Source organism: Passer montanus, unplaced genomic scaffold, assembly GCF_014805655.1.
Source record: "Passer montanus isolate IOZ18808 unplaced genomic scaffold, ASM1480565v1 scaffold61, whole genome shotgun sequence".
Lineage (NCBI taxonomy): Eukaryota > Metazoa > Chordata > Aves > Passeriformes > Passeridae > Passer > Passer montanus.
The window spans coordinates 2,183,153-2,204,836 of NW_024371149.1; the positions used below are offsets into that span (position 1 = coordinate 2,183,153).

The 21,684-nt window shown below is 35.2% G+C and overlaps 1 protein-coding gene across 1 annotated transcript in view; it reads right to left on the reverse strand.

Moving 5' to 3' along the window:
- LRMDA (leucine rich melanocyte differentiation associated) overlaps window positions 1–21,684 on the reverse strand; it is a 606,126-nt gene that overhangs the window by 228,640 nt on the left and 355,802 nt on the right. Inside the window, exon 5 of the mRNA XM_039727348.1 lies at window positions 18,187–18,313. Within this exon, the coding sequence (XP_039583282.1) occupies window positions 18,187–18,313 (127 nt within the window). The remainder of the gene's footprint in view (window positions 1–18,186; window positions 18,314–21,684) is intronic.

The following is a 21,684-nucleotide window of genomic DNA, read 5'->3' on the forward strand; positions in this document are numbered from 1 at the left end:
AACATGAGATGAACAACTGAGCTTCAATTCAGCAGTATTATCTCCAGACATCTCACCTACTTCACAAAGGGACTGTGAGGTTTGTGCAGCAAATATAGGATGGACATACTAAAACTACTGTTCCACAGGGTGTGACAGTTTTAATATTTTAATATTGTTAAATTAAATTATTCTTTATAACACATGTCATAAAATTCAATTGCAGAATTTTGAGCCCAAAATGTCAATCCAAATAAAAGCATCTTATATAATGCTGAAATGCTAGTTTCTTCAGCAAAACTCATCCATAATCATTCTGAAATGAATCAGTCACACAATTGTCTGAACAAATAGTGCAGATATCCTATTATGAATTTTTCACTGAAAAAGAAAAGTCACTGTGAAATACTCAAGAAAGCCAGGTGACAATTAGTTCTGTATTTACAGCAAAAAGCTTTTGGGTGTATCTTGCTGCACTATACATTTAAATAATCACTATTTTCAAAAGAATTGTTTTCATCTTTCTTCCCCCTTTTCCCCCCCAACATACTTTCTTACAGACCACCACAGATTCATTCTTATCCAGTGAAATCTCTATGTAACCACTCTAAATGCAATATTATTTTACTGAAGGATACAGAATCCAAAAATCTAACAATACTTTAAAGACTTATTATGATGAATTATTTCATCACCTTACACAGAAGAAATAATGACCTGCAATTACTGGTTTATCAAACACAGATAGATTTCCTAGAAAGAAAAGGAAATTTGTTCTTGGTTACTTTAATGCAACATAACCATAGAAAAACGTAGAATAAAGAAAAGTTAGGGAAATTCTTTGACAAAAGAATTTATGGGAGATAAGAAGGTTTAGGAAAAGTAAGACATTCAAAGGATTAAAAAGAAACACTCATGCAATAATGTCATGCCAAGTGAAAAACCATTTCTCAGTAATGTAAATGTACATTAAGGCCTTTACGTTTAATGAAGGGCAGGAGAGGCTTTAATTCTTAAAATATGAAGATTTTAAAGAAACTTTGAATCTTAAAAATAAATTGCATAAAGTTTTTTAAAATTTTCCACAGATAAACAGACAACTATGAGAAAAACTTTGATGGGAAAGTGATAATATTCTTTCCCATAATTTCACATAATTTGGAGAAGCTTTCTATGAAAGCCAGTCATAAATGCTCCATTCAGCTGTTTTGAGAATTTAAATTCCTGTCTTTACAATGGCAAAATTTTAATATATTTAAATAACAAATTAAAACTAAAAATAAAGAAAAATGCTGAAACTCCCATTATATTCAAGAATCCACAGAGAGTGATGGGATATCTATCCATTTATCTCTTGATTTATCATTTGGAATTTATAACCAGATCTCTAGTGTGCAAGATCTCAATACAACACACTTCAGAAATCAACATCCATGCATGCCTGAAGTGACACTGGCCATGTAGGAACCAAGAAACTCCTTTTTGCCTCTTTGTACCTGCTCAGTACAGGGCAGTCTCAAAAACAGGGACTTCATTTACCTGTCTTCAAATTCCAATAATTTTGACGTTTAGAACCAGCAAGCAATGCTTTAACTCCAAAAGAGAATCAAACCTATATTGGGTAATATAATCAAAACTAACTGATCTCTTTTTACATGCATTAAAAGGCTGTGTTAATATTACACTTGGGGCTATTATAAATGTCTTACATTGCACACATTTTAGGATACATCAAAGTTTTATCACAGTCATTATAAAAATGTCTCTTGAAACTATTTTTACACTAATAAGATGGTCTTCAATTGAATAAATTGCAGTTACAGACTGATTACAAGTGTTACAACTTACATTTAGTTCATAGGTTAGTACAGTGATGGATTACATGAAGGGGAAAAAATTAATGCATGATTCAACTTTACATTTTGTCCCTAACCAGGTTGATTTAAGTCATAAGTAGAAGTTGAAATGTTAAGTCTCGTTGGAAGACACAAGGTAATACACATTCCACTTGCTTTCTTGAAGTGCACAACCAATAACACACTATTATTTATGCAGATAGGATAACACATTCTCTTAGCCCACACTGCAACATATTTTGCCTCCAATTAGCCCATAAATCTCTACCACAGAGGCTATTAACAATCATAAAGCCTTTTGAGTTTTACAAGGTGTTCATAATGGACCATTCCACATGATTTATATGAAAAACATGACTCAGATCTTCAGAGGCAACTAATCTGTAGATGTGGGGCTTGCCGTGTGACCTCTTGTTATCTTTGGGATGGTATGTAAAACTTTCATCTTTCTTAATAGTCAGACAAATACAGTGATAAAACACAACACTCACAGCGTTTCTATTAAAAATGTGTTCACTTTTGATAAGACTTACACAGAAATGCTACATTTAAGTGGAACTACTAGATAGGATTAAATTCACCCAAAAGTACTTTAAAACAGGCACAAGCAGTTGTAGTCACCCAGGGACATTGTTCTTCAAGAGACAGAATTTGCTAACTGAAGTGGTATTTATTGATTTACAACACACAAAAGTCCCTGAGTTTCATAAATGTGTGTTAATGGGTGTGTTTTAATTGTTAAAGTGCTCAGGAAGCATGAGGCTGCTTTAACTGGATTGTGCTCAGAAGGTTTAGTGAGGGCTTTCCTTCTGTGCAGCTGCTCAGTAATGGAAACGTTGGCCTTATCTTCAATTTTTGCAACTTCTCTGATGCCATAAGAGAAACAAATCCAGACTAGTTTACACTTCTAGCTTCCTCTAATTCAGTTAATACTCAACCACTTATTTTCTATGTTTTTCTTGGGTTTTTACAACTTTTCCTCTATTATTGCTGCTCAAAGTATCTTATAGGCATGCTGTTTTAAGAAAAAGGGATAGTGAGCTTACTATTCAGATTTTCCCAGTCACCTTCTCTCCACACTTGCAGCCTGTTTTCACTTCTCAAGGGCAAGTGCTGCAGTTCTACTCATTAGCAACCAAAGTGCAGATCTAAGGTGACAAAACTCAGCAGATGTCCTCTTTACAAAGCAAATTACCATATTTTAGTCACTTAAAAAGAGAGAGAATTAGAGAAATAAAATTTACTTTTTTCATTTGGAAGAACTTGAAGTTATGCTTGTACTGAACCAACTTTAAAGGTGCTCAGAAAAGTGAAATTAAGCAAAATAAATTTAAAGTTAAAATCCTACATTTGTTACTTTGAGTCTTACTTCCTGTAATGACCTTAATTAGAGGAACGTTAATGAAAAAGAGAAAAAAAAGCGCAGTTACAGAAGACAACTCAAAGAGAATTAAAAGAGGAGTCAATTATAGGACTTGCAGTTAGTGGCTCCAGATCTTTTTGCAGGTTTATTTTAAAAAAAAGTCAAATGTGTGTAATTGAGACAGTCTACAGCATTCATACTTATAGGGCTGCAACAAGCACAATAAACAGAGAAAAAGTTAAAATATAAGCCCTTCTAATACAGTCTTCATTTTTTCTAGAGACTGTGGCAGGGGGAAAAACACAGCAGAAGGCAAACTAACCTAAACTGTTTGGACTGCAAAGAAAATGTAACAGTATTACTGCATTTTCTTGCACCACAAAAGTACTTTAATCATGTTATTCTGCCATCATCTTGAAGATTTTTCCAAATCCATTTATGAGAATCCATCTGCCCTACTTTGGAAGCAGGGATGGGAAGAGAAATAGAGACAGAAAGGGAGTTTTGAATGCCTTTGTTCAAAAGAAACAAAAAAGTCCAATTTGTGTGGTGGGAGTGGCTGGGCTGTGAACTGAGGAATTGCATTCATCACTTCTTACTTCAGAGGCAGTAATTAGAAGGAATTAAGATTCTCCTTGATACAATTGCCTCTTAAAGTCTCTTTCTCTGAGTGATATAGAAGGAATTTAGGACTAACACATTCTAGATGTTAGTCTAGAGTGAAGGAAGGGCGTGTGGAAAGAGAACAAAGAAATAGCAACTACAGTTTTCTTGATTGTATAATCCTCAACTCATGGGTACATATAAAATATGACAATATAATGGTTTCAGGAGCTACAGAACTCTCACATTACTGCCAAGAATTCTGAAAACATACCAGAGATTCAGGGATAATAAATATATATAAATTAAAGGAAATGGTTGCTTCAGAGGTATGTGGTTGGATGGTTACTATAAATAGACATCCACACATGCAATGACTGATGTCTCTTATGTGACAAATTGAGTAAACTCAAAATATACTTACCCTTTATAGAGGTCTGCAAAAATAACCATAAAGTTATGCTTCTGCCTGGGAGATTTGTTTCCAGTGTTTCCAATGTTACCAAAAATATAAAAAAATACCTTTTTTTCCCCTAGAAGTTAACAGTAAGACAGGAAATCTTCAGCCTGTGTTGCACCACTAGCAGCCCAACACCTACCTTGATGCTGTTTCGCTTCACTTCTACATGTGCAAGTTGCCTGTGGCAAGTATTGGTACATTGATCTGTATGATTCAAGTATGAATCACAAGATGCTTCTTCATGAGCAACATAAAATATGTGAGAAGGAAAAAGAAAAAGAAAAAAAAAAGTCATCATCAGCTGCCACACAATCTGAAACCAGCACTGCTCCATTGGGTGTGAATTAAGAAAGCAGGGCTGGCTGCTGACCTCATCAAGGGCCTTGCACACACTGGAAACAGCTTCAACATTAACAAGCGTGTTAATCTGCCTGAAATCAAATAGGCAATTACTATGCTACTTCCATGAATTTTGAGGCAAGCATAATTTGATAGTTAGACATTAATAAACCTGTTTCATGGATCTTACCATTATCTGATAAAGAAGCTTTCTTTTACTATCTCTTTAATGTTATTAAATAAAGTAAACTCGTATCTGGTTAAATAGGCTTCAGAAGTGCTAATCTTAGCCTAAAGCAGTCTAATGGATTGACTCTTCCTCAGTAGGGCTATATAAATATTTATAAAGACTTCACACGAAGAGCAAATCTGACATAGGGCTTTAAAAGACTTCTCAACATACACAGAACCCAGAGAAAGAGAAGGTTTTGTAAAGACAACGAAGCTCTTAGCCTTCAAAAAGCCTTCTCAAATCCTGGAGGGCTGGAAATAGCACACATATGTCTGAATCTGCACACAAGATTCACATCAGGGCCGTGCTACCAATCCTCCAATTGTGATATCTTATGCTCGCAGGCTGTCTCATGAGTTCAAGATTTTCATTTTACCTGGCCCATCTGCTTTTCTTGGTAGACAGGCTTTACTATGGCCCTAACACAGCAAAAAGTGATTGTGCTATTTTTCTAACTTGTTTCTGGATGGAGAAGAATCAGCACTGAAAGCCTACATGTAAGCCAAACACATTCCATAGTCCCTTCAAAAAAACTCCTTCTGCAAAACAAGTTACATCAGAAAAATAAGTATTTCTTTGAGTAGTGTAGAGGAGAAAGCACAAAATCCTGGCTCTGCTGATAATGTAAATTGTTTCTAGCCACTGCATCACAGGCATGATTTTACTACAGTAGAAAGGAGTGGCCCTTCAGCCTAGGCCAAGAAGTGCAGTCATGAGGATAAGTAAATTATTTATTTTATTCTTATTACAGCAAGTTTCTATAGACTAAAAGTACTCCACCATGATAATATTACAGATTAAAAAATGATACACCATCAGTTTAATCTCTTCTCCATCTTGAGATTAAGTAGCTACAATTTTCAATTTACATGGCATATTAGTATTTGATTAATCTATTTCTTTAGGAAAGCATATGAAAGTATAATATTTTCTGCCACACAGAATGGATATATCATGCATCCATCTAAACAGTTGCCCTGATAATGCAGTGTTTTCATTGTTGTTACTGATACAGTGATTGGAAAAACCTATTCACACTTTCAGGTAACTGTAGTATAGGCAAAATCTTCAGCCAAACCTTTTCCCCAGCAACGGAAGCCAAAAAACAAAAAAATCTGACTTTTCAAATTTGTAATAGCTGGTTTATCTGCACACAACATTTCAATATCCCCTGACTGAAAGTAAACTTTAAATTAACATCTATGAACTATCTTTGGGATCACTGGACAGCCTAGGTTGCAACATAACTGCTTCCCAGCTGCAAAACTGCAGAGAATATCAGGCATCTGCCTTGTTCTCCCAGACCACATCAGCCCTCATGTTAACTGAACTGCACCAGTATTACACAAGATTTATAGGGCTTGAATTAGTGCATTTGAGGTTTAATTAGAGCTCCATAAATTTTCAGCAGTTCTCATGTGACACTGCCTCAGCCAGTGATTGTTGGTTTCCCCTGAATTCTGGGCAGAAGGTGGAAGACCAGGCTATAAAGGACAAGACAACCACTGGCTCTGTGTACAGCAGTTTCACAAGCCAAACCATATTCCACTAGGGGTTTATCAAATCAAAAAATAGACTTCCCACTTGCCAAAATATGACCTCAAGAGGACAAAGCAAGTAAGTTCTCTACCAACAACATATCTATTCATTTCTGCTTGCAGGGAGGCGGACGAAAGAGCGCAGCAAAAGAGCGCTTCACATAAACAACAAGTCTTCAGAAGTTCTCTCCAGAGAAACTGGTAAACATATGGGGCAGAAAAAGACCCAAAAAGCTGTGTTGCTGTTGCCTTTAAATCAAAATTTGTTATGAAAAATAACATACCTAGTTTCATGTTCAAAAATAAATCAGGAAAATAAAATTCATTCTATTTTTTTCTTTCCTTACTTTGCAACTGCCAATGGCCTTGCAGCAATGCTTCCCAGAAAGTTAGGTGTGCTCTTTTCTGAGAAACCATGCACCATGCTGGCCTGGTACATGACCTCAATTTAAAGACATTTTTCTACTAACAATCTGAATTATTTTCTTATCCTGTACAAGTTCTCTACCATCAGAGATAAACAATAAAACCCAAAGTATTCCTCTCAGGTTATTACCTGTATAGCTGCTGCAGAAAATCTTGCCAATGCAGCACTTGTGTATATCTATAAAGTGATTGTTTGGTTGTTTTGAAACTAGAACAACACATGCAGACATTTCAATGTGTTCTGCTTTGGAATGACCACTTGAAATGGCACAGATCTACATTTCTTTCTACTGCTCACATAGCAACTACTCCTTCAGAACCTCCTCAACAGACATAAAAGTGGATTCAAAGGTTTTCTCCATGTGAAAGAAAAATTTTGTGTTACACACACAGTGCTTTTGCCTAGCCTATTAGAGCATTCCATCTTTCAAATTTGCACAAAATATCTTAGACTTTTTATTTAGAAGAAATAGCCCTGTAGAGTCTTACTCAGACCATAAAGATATGAAAAATTTTCACATAAGAGAAAGGGAAAAAGCTGGAAGGTATTATACAAAAGCAAGATAGTTAAAAATTTGAGCAGCCCTGGGGCATTGGATTACTATTGTGACCTGTTAGACTTCTCTTCTCAATATGCAATATGAAAGAAAGCACAAAACTCCTGCCAAAATGCATGTAAAGTGAGGAAGTTCTCCAAGAACAACCCTAAGACTCCACAGCAAATACATTTTATGCTTTATGTTCAACAATTCAAAGGACTAGACCTGTAGCTAACTGCAAACATGCAGGTGACACCCTGTTTCAAACTCAGAAATTATATTTTTTCCTACTGAATTATGTACAGTTTCTTCCAGTTCATGCTTGATGGGCTTGATGAAAATAGGTAGAATAGGAACATTCACTGCCTCTCCATCCTTCTTCCTAGACAGATTTCTCTTGTGTTAGTGCCTTCACCTTTCAATTTAAAGCAAACATTTGTCATTTATTATCTGTATGCAATTAATAATAATAATAGCCTGACTGCTTACTCATATCTAAACATTTTACATAAATATCCAATCACTGGTGATTAAGTAGTAGATGTATAACATAATGGCATGTACTTAGTGAAAAATAAAGCAACACAAAAGAGCAAAAGAATTATTATCATATAGATGCCAAACTTTACTGTGAGAGTCACAAGCAAGAGTCAGGTGGCAAAATAATGCAAGGAGTAATACATAAAAAAATTTTAAAAACCCATAAACATTAAACAATTTAACATAACAATAAAAAAACAATTTGCACACATATGCCAGAGTGGACCCACCTTCCTTCTTACAAGAATTGTGAGCTAAACTTTGTAACATTTGCATAACTCCACTGGAGCAGGATCCTGACTCCACAGCATGACTGGAGATAGCAGTGTATTATTTCAATAAAATTGGTTTCTTCCTTGCTCATATGCTTTCTGTATGTATTCACATGAATAGTCCTTTTGAGAAAACCCTCCAGAAAATAATTAACTTTAATAGCTATTCTACAGCTAAAGCTACACAACTGGGTGGCAAATATAACTGAGCTCTCTACAACAAAAGTGGAGTCTTCTAAAGAATTATATGAAAAAAGATTACAGGTTCAGCACTGCTTCTGGGGAAAAATGTATATTTGTGATAAATGTATCAAATCCCCTAAAAACTACACCCATTGAAACTTCATATTTAGGCTGATTTGCTTTCCAAATCATATAGACAGCACAGTTGTGTACAATCTTTAAACAAGTACAACCACAGAGAAATGCTGAGAGATTTAAGAGAAATAAAAGCATGATCAGCTAGCTTGTAATCTTCTTTTCTCTTATTCTCCTCCCTATAGCTGCATTAAATTGCCTGTTGAGAACAATAACATATTTGTGCTTTTATAGGTAGAATGATTTGTATTATGTAAAGATTTGGCTAACAGAGCAAAGATGCATTCAAACTGGATTACATGCTGTTAATAATTTTCTGGATGCTCTAGGGGACCCATAATTCTGGAGGAATAGAGATTAGCATTTGAATATATACTTTGCAATACATCTCAAAGCAGACTTTTTAAATTTTGTTTTTGTCATTTTTCTAGAGCCACACTAACCAGAAATCAAATCACTAAAAGCATTTTAAAGGAAAAACTACATCACAATCAAGACTTTACGCTCCACCTCCCACACATTTCAGAGTACACAAAAAAATCTGTCTTTTCACACCTCTCTCACTATTTCAATACCCTTCTTTAGAAAGTCAGACTACCTAAAAAACGTGAACAGGTTTGCAGTATTGTTTTATACATGTTGAATAAATAGAGGAACTCAACAAGCAAACCTGAATTTTCTGTTCTGAGTAAAACCTCAGACTACCTAGAAAGCTGGTTTTGCTGTGGGCTAGCTTCTGTTTCAGAAAATAATGTCAAAATACATTATTTTAACAATATTAGTAGAACACCTCAAATTACACAAAAAAAAAAAACTGAAAATATTATAGCATTCTTTTATTGTTACTAACTTCAGCATAGACAGGACTCCCATTTGGCTGTTTTCATGAAACACTGAACTCTTTTGGCCACCATTTGGTGAACATTTAAATCCTTTTTAAATTGTGTAATTTTTTTCCCCATGTCTATCTTTTCATGATTTTTGAGGCACTTAGCACTTCAGAACAGTCTTCAAGTATATGACTAATAAACATTATATTCTCTGACAAACTCAACTGAGAAGCATGCTGTAGTGTTTCTTTTTAATACATTATTTTTATTAGCATTATAGGGCTTGCCTAGCAAGCACAGATTCACTGGACAAAATATTCTTTTCATGACCTTTGCTCCTCAGTTATAATTAGTTGTCTGGTCCCAGTTGCTTCCAGTGTAAACAAAGACTGATAAACCCACATTGGCTGCACGTATTTATTACATTACAACTCAGCTGCCAAATGTCTAACCGTTCTAATAAAAAACTATTTTCTAAGGTTTATGTTTTATTGCATGTGTGACTCCCTTATTGGTTAGCATTTTGGAGTTGTGGAAAAGGTTATGAATTTAGAAACTAACTGCATTCATATCATATTTAAAACTTAATGCTATTTTATTAAAGACATATGGGCCTCCAAAGTACACATATTAAATGTCATGTAAGAAAAGTAGCAGTTTAAATCATGGTCAAATTCATTTTTGACGTGACTCCTGAGGCTTCCCAAGATCTGAACTATTTCTTTGTAAATCTGGCAGTTTAACCACACTCATAAATCACTTTCAAAGCATATTATTTCTTAATTTTACTGCATTAGAGAGCATTTGGCCTACACAGTGAACTGTTTGTAACTGTTACATGAGCAAAGTTGTATGTTTAGTCTTATAATGTGTGAAGAAAAAAGTCTTAATTTCTCAGTCCTGAATTTACCCCTTATTTTAACCCAAATGATACATTTCCTAATGAAATTTACCAGAATAAGATACATAGCACAATTTGCTGTACTGATGTAGGAAAAAACTTCATCTCCTGCTTCAAGCTCATAAGTTAGCATCACAAAGGCAACAGTAATTTAATCATTAAGCAAATATCCCACAGGTTCTTTTACATGAAAGAATTATTAAGGTTTTGAAGCCCCACCAAGGCTGAAAGAGAAATGAATCATCTTTGGGACAATGCACATGCCTTTACTAGGTTCCTTGATGTAAAGACATTTAATACATTACAACTGAAGCATGCCTTATATACATTTGAAAATTAAATGCATAAGCACAAATTCCTTGTCTGCTAAAGTCTCAAGAAAACCCACCTCTAAAACAGATAATTCACAGAACAGGATTCAAAGGGATGTAATTATTAAAGTGTAAATGATATTTTCCTTATTTATTTTTCGACACATTTCTAATTACAGAGTTAAATACTATTTTTATGTTTTCCTATGAACATTTTTTAGGATGAATAAGATAAATTAGGGCAACAGTTTCCTACAAAAGTTTTATAATCTCACTAATTGCTTCAAAGAGAAGACCAGTCCTCAGTCACAAATATTTTTTAGTTTTTTATTCCCCCAAAGAACTCCTGATTTTCCCCTGAAACACAGATCCATGACCTAAGTCACCAAATCTTAAAGATTTTATGCCAGGTCCATTGTCTGCAAGATGGACAAAATCAAAAAATATTATCATCAACTTCAGTTAAAATACAGGAACTGGAACCAGAATCTGTAACTTCAATATGCTTTTAAGGGAGCAGATGAAACTGTGCTGCATCCTTTTTCTTTGACAAAGGGAGCAGTTTTAGAAACTCAGAAGCAAAAAGTTCAAGATTTTTTACAAAATAGCCCTTTGGCCTATACATTTCTGGTAAGGGTGGAGACAAGGGAAGAAATATTAGCCCTTCTCTGAAAACAAATTATTAATATTTTTTCCTGAAATAACTCATAAAGCAGCTTTCAAATGGTCCTGTTCTTAGTCATTAATGAAGAGAGAATGATTGATATGCTTGAGCTTTTAGGAGATGACCTCATCACAGCCCTATCTGACTCTTGGACCACACTCTTGCTGATGTTAGTGAAGGGAAGGATTATTTTTTGTAATGCTCTGGTGTTCTTGACCTGCCAATATTTCAAGCACACAATCTCTCTTTTAGCACAACAGGAAAGGCAGGATTCAGCTGCTTAAACACAAGTTTCTACTGCTGTTTTAGCCACTCTACTGTTTCCATGCCTGGTCTCCCATGGTGGCTTCAAAAAAACTTACATCTCCTATGTAAAATACTTAGCTGTCATCCCTGCAGGGGTCTGCTGTACAATTGAGAGTATCAAAAATGGCACTAGACTTCTATTTTTGGACATTTGCACTGTTTCCAAAGTGATTAGAGATATCAGTGCATTCATTTTACCTTTCCTTTAGTTTCTGTCCTGACTCCATCTGACTACAGCAACACCAAAAAACCAAAACCTAGCATTCATTTCACAATAAGATGTTATATGATGCATTTGCATCACATTTTATGTGATGATGTCATGGTTCTTTAGTTGTTCCTTGCTGCAAGATACGCTGCTGAGAAGATCACAACAAGAAACCATCTTTGTCTTCACTGGCAGTGGCCCTTGCGACCACGTTTATCTCTAACAGCTGGGGAACTTTTCCTGGGTCAGTGAATCAGCAAAGCCAGGCCTTATCTTAACCCAGCACACAAATACACTGCCAAGCCTGCAGTGAAAACTGTGGGACACCCGGCCACAGCCAAAACAAGCAATAAATATAAAATCACCTGGAACAGTTCTTTCCAACTCATAAACATGTGCCAAATTCCAGGTAGATCCTGTGGTAGTGATAGTTTGCCACTGATTTTTTCTTTCAGAAATATTGCTATGAGAAACAGTTTCCAGAAAGAAAAATTACAATTGGACCTTTGTTTCATGGCTAGAAATTGACATAAATTCTAACCATGATTCTTGAGACTACTACTATTTCAATGGGAGGTCCAGGAAAAAAAAAACCAACAACTCACCTATAGGAACACAAAAGTAGACAAAAGCTGATCAAGAGTTTTGACAATGCCATATTAAATCCATTTTTCTTTTTTAACAAAATTCAACATATGAACAACTCCTGTGCTTAACAGTGGTGCCATCTGATTATGAGATCCATTGTATTAGAAAAGAGCAATTACAAGAAGCTCTTTTCCAGCAGTGCTTCTATTTTCAAAAAAAACAGAAAAAATCCTCATAAAGTAAAACTCTAGGCATATTGATCCACTAAGAATCTAAGACAATCATGATCTTACTGTCAGATATCATGATGTTACATCCTGCTGAATGGCATTTTATTGAAGAGACTGAGTAGATAATACAAAAGCCAGCTTGTAATTATTGAAGCTTCCATATAACTGAACCCACAAATGAACATTTTAAAAAAACACCAAAAAACAAAACAAAATGCAAAAAATCAAATACCCAGAGGTAATAAACAATTTGTCACAATAATTTCTTCAATTCAATGGAAGCATCAATTATATACAGTGCCTTTTACCATTCATCTGAGAATTTTCAAGTGCTTTACAAATTTTAAGTCTTACAAAGGGATAATTTGCTCACTACTACTGAAAGATGCACACATTTCAAGTGCAGAGTAGCAGCTGGTTAACTAGCACACTGCAACATTACAGAAGAGGTTAGGGCAGAAGGTGGAGAAGAATGCCTTAGTACATGGAGACTGCAGAGAAATCCATAGAGGCAGAATGTAATCACCTGAACTGGATTCAGGCCAGAGCTCCAGCAATAACACCCCTTCCTGTCTGAAAGATGCATTGGGAACATTAATGGCTAAATGGCATGGGCTTCATGACAATCATACTTTTTTTTGAGAGAAGAATTTTAGGAGAGACATCACCTTCTGCCTTCTGTAATTTTAATAGGAATTAAGATAGTGAAACGTAGTCCACATAATACCTGCCCAAAGAACATATGAGGATGTTTTTTAAGAAATATCAATGTGAGACACAACACTGAAGAAGAGTCTTTCTCCATGCCCTAATACACATATGACCCGCACGTGTCTATTCTTCCCTCCTGACAGCTGGAATTACAGCAGCTTATGAACCAAACATGTTATGGACTTCTGTTTAAAACACCTAAACTTTCCAAAGAGTATAATGGATGAATGCATGACTGCTACAATGTCCTTAAAGTAAATATTATTTACACAGTCTAAATGGGAGTCTTACCTTCATGTCTTTGTCTTGGTATGTGAAATTTTCAGATCTGACAATAAGAAACCCTTTTCTGTGGAAGGTCTCTCAAAAAGGTATCTTATGAGTTAGCAGTTCACTGACACAATGATTCTTAACACTTTAGAAGTCCTTTACTCTGCATGTTCTTCAAATGCTCTAAATACATACATCAAGATCTCTACACAATGGCAGTGGTAAAAAGAGAAAGACTGTGAGTAATGCAGTTGTTCTCCAAAGTTTTATCTGTCTCCTTTCATTTACTTTTTAAAACCAGCCTCATTTTCCTATCTGGGGAAGGGGTGTAAAAAGGTCCATGAGATACACTGGCAAAAACATATTGCCTATATTCATGGAAGCAGGTAGAACATATCTATTCAAGAGAAGTATAATTCTTGTTAAATAGTTTGGGACACAAATTACTAAAATCATTCCTTATGCCTCATCTGACTTTAATAGAAGCATATATCAGCACTGCTCACTTTGATACAGAGCTTTTCCTATGAGCTTAAACATAAGAATACTGCCAATGATCTGAAAGCAACACTACAGATTTTATCTCACCTTATTTCTTTAATGGTACTGCCTAAATATTTACTCTTTCTATTGTAATAAAATAACACTTCAAGTAACACTGTGGACATGAACCACAGACATTTACTACATGGAATGCAGATATTAGACTTGCCTTTCTGCTTCAGTGTCTCCATCTTAGTTCCTTAGAGAACAAATGCTATGTCAGGTTTCATAATTATAATTTGAGATGAAAACAATGCATCTGAGAGTGAAAAAATATTGAAAAATTCAAACCACCCATACCAAGCCTTTTTTTGTTGTACAGAGTTCCCTTACAGCCAGTGGATAAGATGCTTTTGGTAAAGCTGCAAGGAAACAGAATAACTCCATTTAATATTAAGTTTCTTAATTGGAAGTATAACTAAGGATACCTGCCAATGATTTGGCCCTATAAACTACAGAACTGTTACTGGTCAACAAATGCCATCTGCTTTTTTTCACCATCAAAACTAAAACAGATGAAAATGTTAACCTTAAAAAATGTAGTAAAGGAAGAGGGGTTGAGAAATATTGGGAAATATATGCATTTGCTAAAAGCAAGCAGACTGACCCAGTATTAAATAATTAAGTTTATATTTAAAGAGACTTATGACAGCATGTATCTATTCATGGCAACACACTTAAATGGATATATCCACATTTTATCATCTAGATTAAATGATCATGAATACAGACCTTTAAAATATGAAATTATGTGCTTTGATACACCATAATTTCATTTTATTTATATCATATGCAGTGTAAAAATGTGTAGTCTTAACGTATTTTCTCAAATCACATTTGCTTTGCATCCCTAAGTTTGAAAAATGAAACAGTTGGCAGCACAATTCATATACCTAAAAACCAAAGAGGGGTACAGTTTTAAATAATTATGTCAAGAAATGACAACTCTACTCTTTGTAGAAGCACAGATGAATAATTACAAAGCCGGGACACAATTAAGCAATTTTGACTGTCGTATTCTTGAGCTGTCTTTCTGATGTGAAATGCTGTCATGCCCAGAAACACACTTCACACTGGACAGGCATCTTCCACTTTGAGCTACACTTATGCCAGTGAAATGAGGTCATGGTCTGGTCATTAAACAAGGCTTCCTCATCTGGCTCAATGCCTCTTACCCAGCCAGACTTCCCCCGTCTTTATTAAAAGCAGGCATGATACAATGTTCAATATTTTGACAAAAGAAAACATAAACATAACAGAAAAAATGAAGTTTAGCTCACCTACATCATGAGAAGGAATACTGCATTGTAACATTAAACTGTTTTCTAATAAATGATTGTATCTTTCCATAAGACAGTCATATCACAAACAGACGCATTTGCAACAAAAGATGAAATGAAGCAAAGCACAAGAAAGTGTAGTGTTCTGTTAAATAAAATAGGGAATAATGAAAGTAAAAAAAAATTTATACAAAATAAAATATTTATGACTCAGTGATGACTGGTGATTGCTAGATACTTTCGCATTTGAGTAAACACAAACTAGTCAGATGGAAATTTCTTGCTTTTATTCTCATTTTGTGTATTTTTTTTCTTGGTGGGGTATTTTGCTCTCCCAAGTATTTCATGTCAAGACTAAAATGAAAACAACTTCCCACATCACAGCCTCTTTAGATCATCAGTCTGCTTTTTATGCTGAATAAGCCACGCCATCTCCTACTTATCATAATGGGGGGAAAAAAGCCACGTAAATTAGGATTTTTTTTAATAGTTTGTTGTTTTTAGGAGCTTTTTCCTGAAAAAGCAGGTCTGAAAGGCCCACTGTTGTTACTAAATCTGGCAGAAGATTTTCATGTGGCATCCACCAACATAAATACTAATCACTGCATCTCCATTCCTGGTAAGCATAGGCTGACACTGTGCTTGCTACGTTAGGTGAAAGGAAAAAACCAAAAATTATTGAGAAGTTCATTATCATCAAGGTCTTCTACATCACTATGTCAACTTATTAAGGAGTTGTTCTGATGATCAATACTGGATATGCTGCAATCTTCCTCTGAGTTTGGATCACAGTGTAATCTCTAACTAGTTTCAGAAAGCTTAAAATATATTACCAGTACCTGCCTGTTAAATCTGGCTGAAGCTGGTCAAAAATATTGACAGCTATGTGGGAGGGGAGCTGATGAACAGAGAACACAGGAAATAGGAAGGCTAGAGAATAAAAACCCATTATGTATGCAATGTATAACACATGACAGAACTCAAAAGTACAGTTATTGTGCACATCATCTTTGTGATTTATAGAGGAATGCTGCTGGCTGTGGTCTTCAGGCAGAGCTGTCAACGGCTGTACACACACTTAGCTGCATTTCAAAGCATATATGCAGAGAAAATTCTATGAGTCTTCTCAGACATAGAAAGAGTTTGCAAGCATGTGTACTGTAACCATGAATATCCTAGGAAATAAGCACAAATTCTAAACAATTTGGAGTGCTTTACAATACCTGCATCAAATTTAATATTTATTTTAAATTAGCCACTTCTGTGATATGTATATAATACTGTATGATGAGGGTAATTTTGTAGCACCTTAAGAAGCATTAATTCATGCCATAAAAATAATTTACAATGATTTTACCATCAGTAATTTGTACTGAACCATTTATAAAGAAGAAAAAAACTCTTTAGTATGACAATAACAACAGTAAATTGGAGCCTTCTGCAAATTTTCTGAAATAAATGTATGGTTTACCATAAGACTTAGTGGGTAAATAATTCAAAACTATACAAAAGGTTCAATTATAGATATAAAAGTTAAAGATGTTATCCCTAAATTTGTTAAGTAATTTACCCTTAGCTATTGACTTAAAAAGAGGTTTAATCCAGAAAAGTAACTTCAAACTTGGGAGACACTTTTTTTCTCTTACACTATTAAGTCGGATGCAATTCACGGAGTAGATTCTTAAATGTCTAACTGTTAGATAATTTTTTTTAAAACTTCACCAGACCCAAAATCTGATTAGATAAGAAGAATTGTAAAAGATGACATACATATGCTATACCTAACACAAGTCAGCTGTTGCATTTGGCCAGATTCAAAGATGGTTTGCTGTGAATAGGATGTCTACCACAGCTTACAAATAACTTATTCCATTCATTACATATGTGAAGCTGAAATAACTAAAGGCAGTGGCAAACAAAATATCAAAGCAATGTTTGTATTAGAACTGTTAACATTTTAGTAGCTATAAATTAATCAGTCTGAATTAATTTGTAATACACTGCAATTGTACTCATTATAATGCATTTATCCTGCAACACTGTTATGCTAGCAAACAGTGCATTTCCATAACCACTACATTATTATTCAGCATTATTGGAAATCTGCAATAAATTATTGATGGTATACTTTAGAGAAAAAGCAGCAAATATAAAGCAAGTAGACTGAAAACTTGAGCAGCATTTCAAGAAAGGTCTGCAGTACTAAAGCACTTTGAGCACACCAGAGATTGCTGTTATCAAGTACTGATCAACAATGGAAAAAGAAGGCAAAGTGGAGAATTCACATTTTCATTCTGATTGCTTCAGCAGGATGCCCAGAGTTGATGGGAGCTGTATTAAATGCTCAGATTACTGAAACTGTCTCACTGATGCTGTCAGTGTTTATTAGCAGGACACCACATTAAGTAACATCATACAAAATTAGAATCAACTAGTTCATAAAAGCCAGTAAACACCACAGGTGTGAGCTCTGCAACAGAAGCTTAATACACAAGGCAGGGGACAACCTGCCAGAAAAAAAATGCATTCTTTCACAAAAGTATGCCACACAGTCGTTACATTTCCTTGGACAGGGTAAAAATATTCTTTTAAGCTCATGACACATATTAGTTACTTTGCTATGTGAAACAGAGGTTGAAACCAGAAACTTGATAATATGGCCACAGCCCATTAGACAGGTACCCGTAACTTTCTACATTAAAACACAGAAAAATTACTAAGGCTTTTGTCCCCCATCTGACCACATTTATCAGTCCTTTCATTTGAAAGGTTTCACCTCTTTTTTTACCTTAGCAAAAGATGCAGCCAGGCTCTTGGAGTTATTTAAAAATAGTGTTAATGAATTATATAATTGTTCCCACTTTCATTTACTCTCCTACCTTCACATCCTTGGGCTTAACCACTTTCATGAAGGCACCTCTTATCAAGGCTTCCTCTCTCTCCCTCCTGGTAACTTTCCGAGTATCGAGAAATTTCAGGTTTTTCAATTTGTGCAGGACAAAATATCTGACAGATATCAAAATACACACAGTTAAAATCCAGTAATGCACAAAAGCATACTCACAGAATCGACGACTAAAAAAAATGACAGCCAAAAATAACAAGAGCCTTTGTTTCCCTTCTGTATTCACCTTTTTCATGCAATGTAGCTTATGTGCAAGTTATAATACTTTAGTCTCTCAAATGAAGCCAAAACCATTTATACTGGTGGATCAAACACAATAATCACCATGGATGTGTATGTTCTCTCTGTATATGAGTGAGGTATAAAGCATACCAAGGAACAGAATAACTTGGAAATTGTTTTGCAGTGCCTGTTTGGGAAAAGGAATTTTGAGTGATACCAAAGATTCCAACCCACACCGTGGGAGAAAATCAATCTGAGACATGGGAAATTGCCAGCCAAGTTCTCTGCAAGAATTCTTACCATTTCTGAACACTTCTTTGAATTTTTTATTATACTTTCCTAAAAACACAATGATCAGCATTTGGAAGGAGAATTCCAATTTGATCCCACAAGAGAGACAAGGTGGCCTTGCAGAATACAGATTCCGGCTCAGGATTAAGTGCAGAAGCACACATGGAGAGACTATTTATGAAAAATATATTTTAAGAATTCGAAGTTCTTATTAGGATTCATCAGTATTATATTCTATATATCATTTCTACTAGAAGGGTAGCAGCTTTCTAGTCCCAGAAAAATACTGCTGGCTTCTCACTTGCGCAGGGAGAGAACAGGGCAGAGCAAAATCAAAGCAAGGCACAACCATGGCAAATCCAAATATCTAATCACCTCAAGTGCAAATCATTTGCATTTAGTCAACCAAATGTGAAGCAGACACCGCAAAGTGAGGGCAATATCAGACTTTTCCTGGCAGGGGGTAGAAAGGTGATGATAATGTTCCCCAGCCTAGCTGCTTTACATAAACCCCAAGTCAGTCAGAGAGCTCTTCATCACACTGATCCCCTCTGGCACTGGGAGGAAGAAATAAAAGAAATAGAAAACTCTGCATAACATTTTGAAAAAAAAATCAAAACACTAAAAATGTTTCAAAAGGTAAAAGTTTCTCTTATGATACTGTTGTCAAAACCAGATAAACATGTGAAAATTACTGTAAAGCTCCCCCTTCTAAAACCAAGCAAAATTTAATGGTGCAATAAAGCTTTCCATCAAGTACACCATTCCTCTGAAGCAACACCTTCATAAATTGTTAACAACTTAACTGACAATACTCAGCTCTGAAATTCTCAGACAATTGAAATGTGAATCCTCAATCTATGGCTCTCAATTATATTGGTAGAAGAAAAAAAGTCACTTCACAAAACAGAACATCTCCTAAGACCATTTTTTTAAACAACAGCTACAGACCTTCAAGACAGACAAATTCTTAGACTCATTCCAGCTTCCCTGGCTGCCCTTCCAGTCCTCCCTGGCATTTTGCTGGCCCTTATCTTTCACTGGAGGAGAAGCTATCCATCTTGCATTACTGGCAGAAAAGCTCTGATGACAACAGATTCTTTCAAATGAAGACATGTACAGAAGGAAACAATATGTCAGGAGTGAAGAAGAGTGAAGCTAAAAATGAGTAAAGACACCCACTAAGTGTAGGGTGAGAAAAGATGAATATTCAGGTGAAGAAAACATCGGTATTAGAAAATCAGCAAATGTTTAATGATGGAATGAAATATGCCATTGAAAAGCAGGCTGCAACAAAAATGACAACAGAATAAGACAGCACTGTCATCTATGCTGACTTTGGATCACAGCCCTAATGTCAGTCTCTCAATCATTTCAAAAGAGCTTAAAATTATAATAGCATTCCTTGATACAAATGTATTTTTGTATTTTTAAGCCATCCTGACTGCATTTCAAAAAACAGAATTAGCACTAGTACTTGTCAATTCCAGAAACAAAACCAAAAAACCCTACCCACACAAATTAAACAGCAAACTACTCCACATGTCACAGGTTTGGGGTTGGTTCTTTTTTTCAAACTTGCACTCCTTAAGCAGAGCAAATACTAAAAAGTAGGTACCATAAATATTATCCCACTGGTATAAGGAAGGTATATGTGCAATTAATTATTTTAAAAGGTGATTCAAAATGTAATCTCATTTTTTAATATTCTTTTTACTAAATGTGGGATAAAAGATATCTATGCTATTTGAAAATAATGCAATCCATTCATATTAAATGGTTGAAGAAAAATAGCAAGCTTCCTGGATATGTTTTAGCTAGAAACATGAAGATGCAGCTTAAATCTAAATGCAACACAAGTTTGCCATAAAAAATACAAGAAAGGATTACCAAAGCCTGGGAATGAACACACTCCAATATCAATTCAACCCTTGTAAATTTAATCCAGGGTTATTTGTTGCACAAAATCTCTTTACTGTGATGTATGACTTAGTTACTAAGGTTATCGCAGCAGTATCCTAAAGTTGCATAGTACATAAAACATTTCGGTTAACAATGCAGGGAGGTTAACTCCCACAGATAACCTACTATCAGAGGGTTAGACCAGATGACATGCCTCTGTCAGCTTCCAGGAGCTATTGATGGTTCAATCAGTTTGTTTTGAAGGTAAAGTACAACAAAAGGGCACTAAACTTATTCAAACTGTCAACAGGGACTATGGAATGTTGCTTGCAGGTAAGTAATTTTGGGTGTTTTAAGACTATTATCAAACACCAATGGCTGCAGAAAAAGACAGCTACTAATAACAGAGAACACAGCCATCATAAAATACTTTATGGCAGGCACTGGGACCCATAAATTGCATGCCACATTGCACCTGTTTCAGACTTGTAAAATCACTAGTTAAAAGCATATTGGTTAATGAGGAAAGATCCATCTAGATTCTACATTTAGTTTAGAAAGGTTTATTTTGATTAGAAGTTGGCGAGGAGTCTCTCCCTATTCCCCCTCCCCCTTTCTTTTTCTTAATAATTTGAAAACTTAGCAGTGCTTCATGTGTTCTGAAACTGCTGTTACTGGGTTTCAGCACCTTTGTTGTGGTGTGAAAAAAGGTTATTATCGTCAGTGTTGAGGATAAAGGTGAGATTCAAAGAGAGAAAAGTAAAAATTAGACACGTGAGGAAGGTGCTTATAGGTCCACTTATCATTGCCTGTAAACTGATCTAATTCACAATGGATTAAAGAAATTATTTATTTAAGCAAAGTTGCACCTTCTTTTGTTCAGAATCATCTCCCCCACCTTGACTCTTGGCGTGGGTGCCATAAGTGTCATGAAAACAAGCTCATAAAAGGTATTCATCATAGCAATAGGACCACTCAGATATGGAAAACAACCACAGAATATAAAATTGCATGTTATTTAAATCTTAATTTAGTAAAAATTACAATAAAGTTTAAC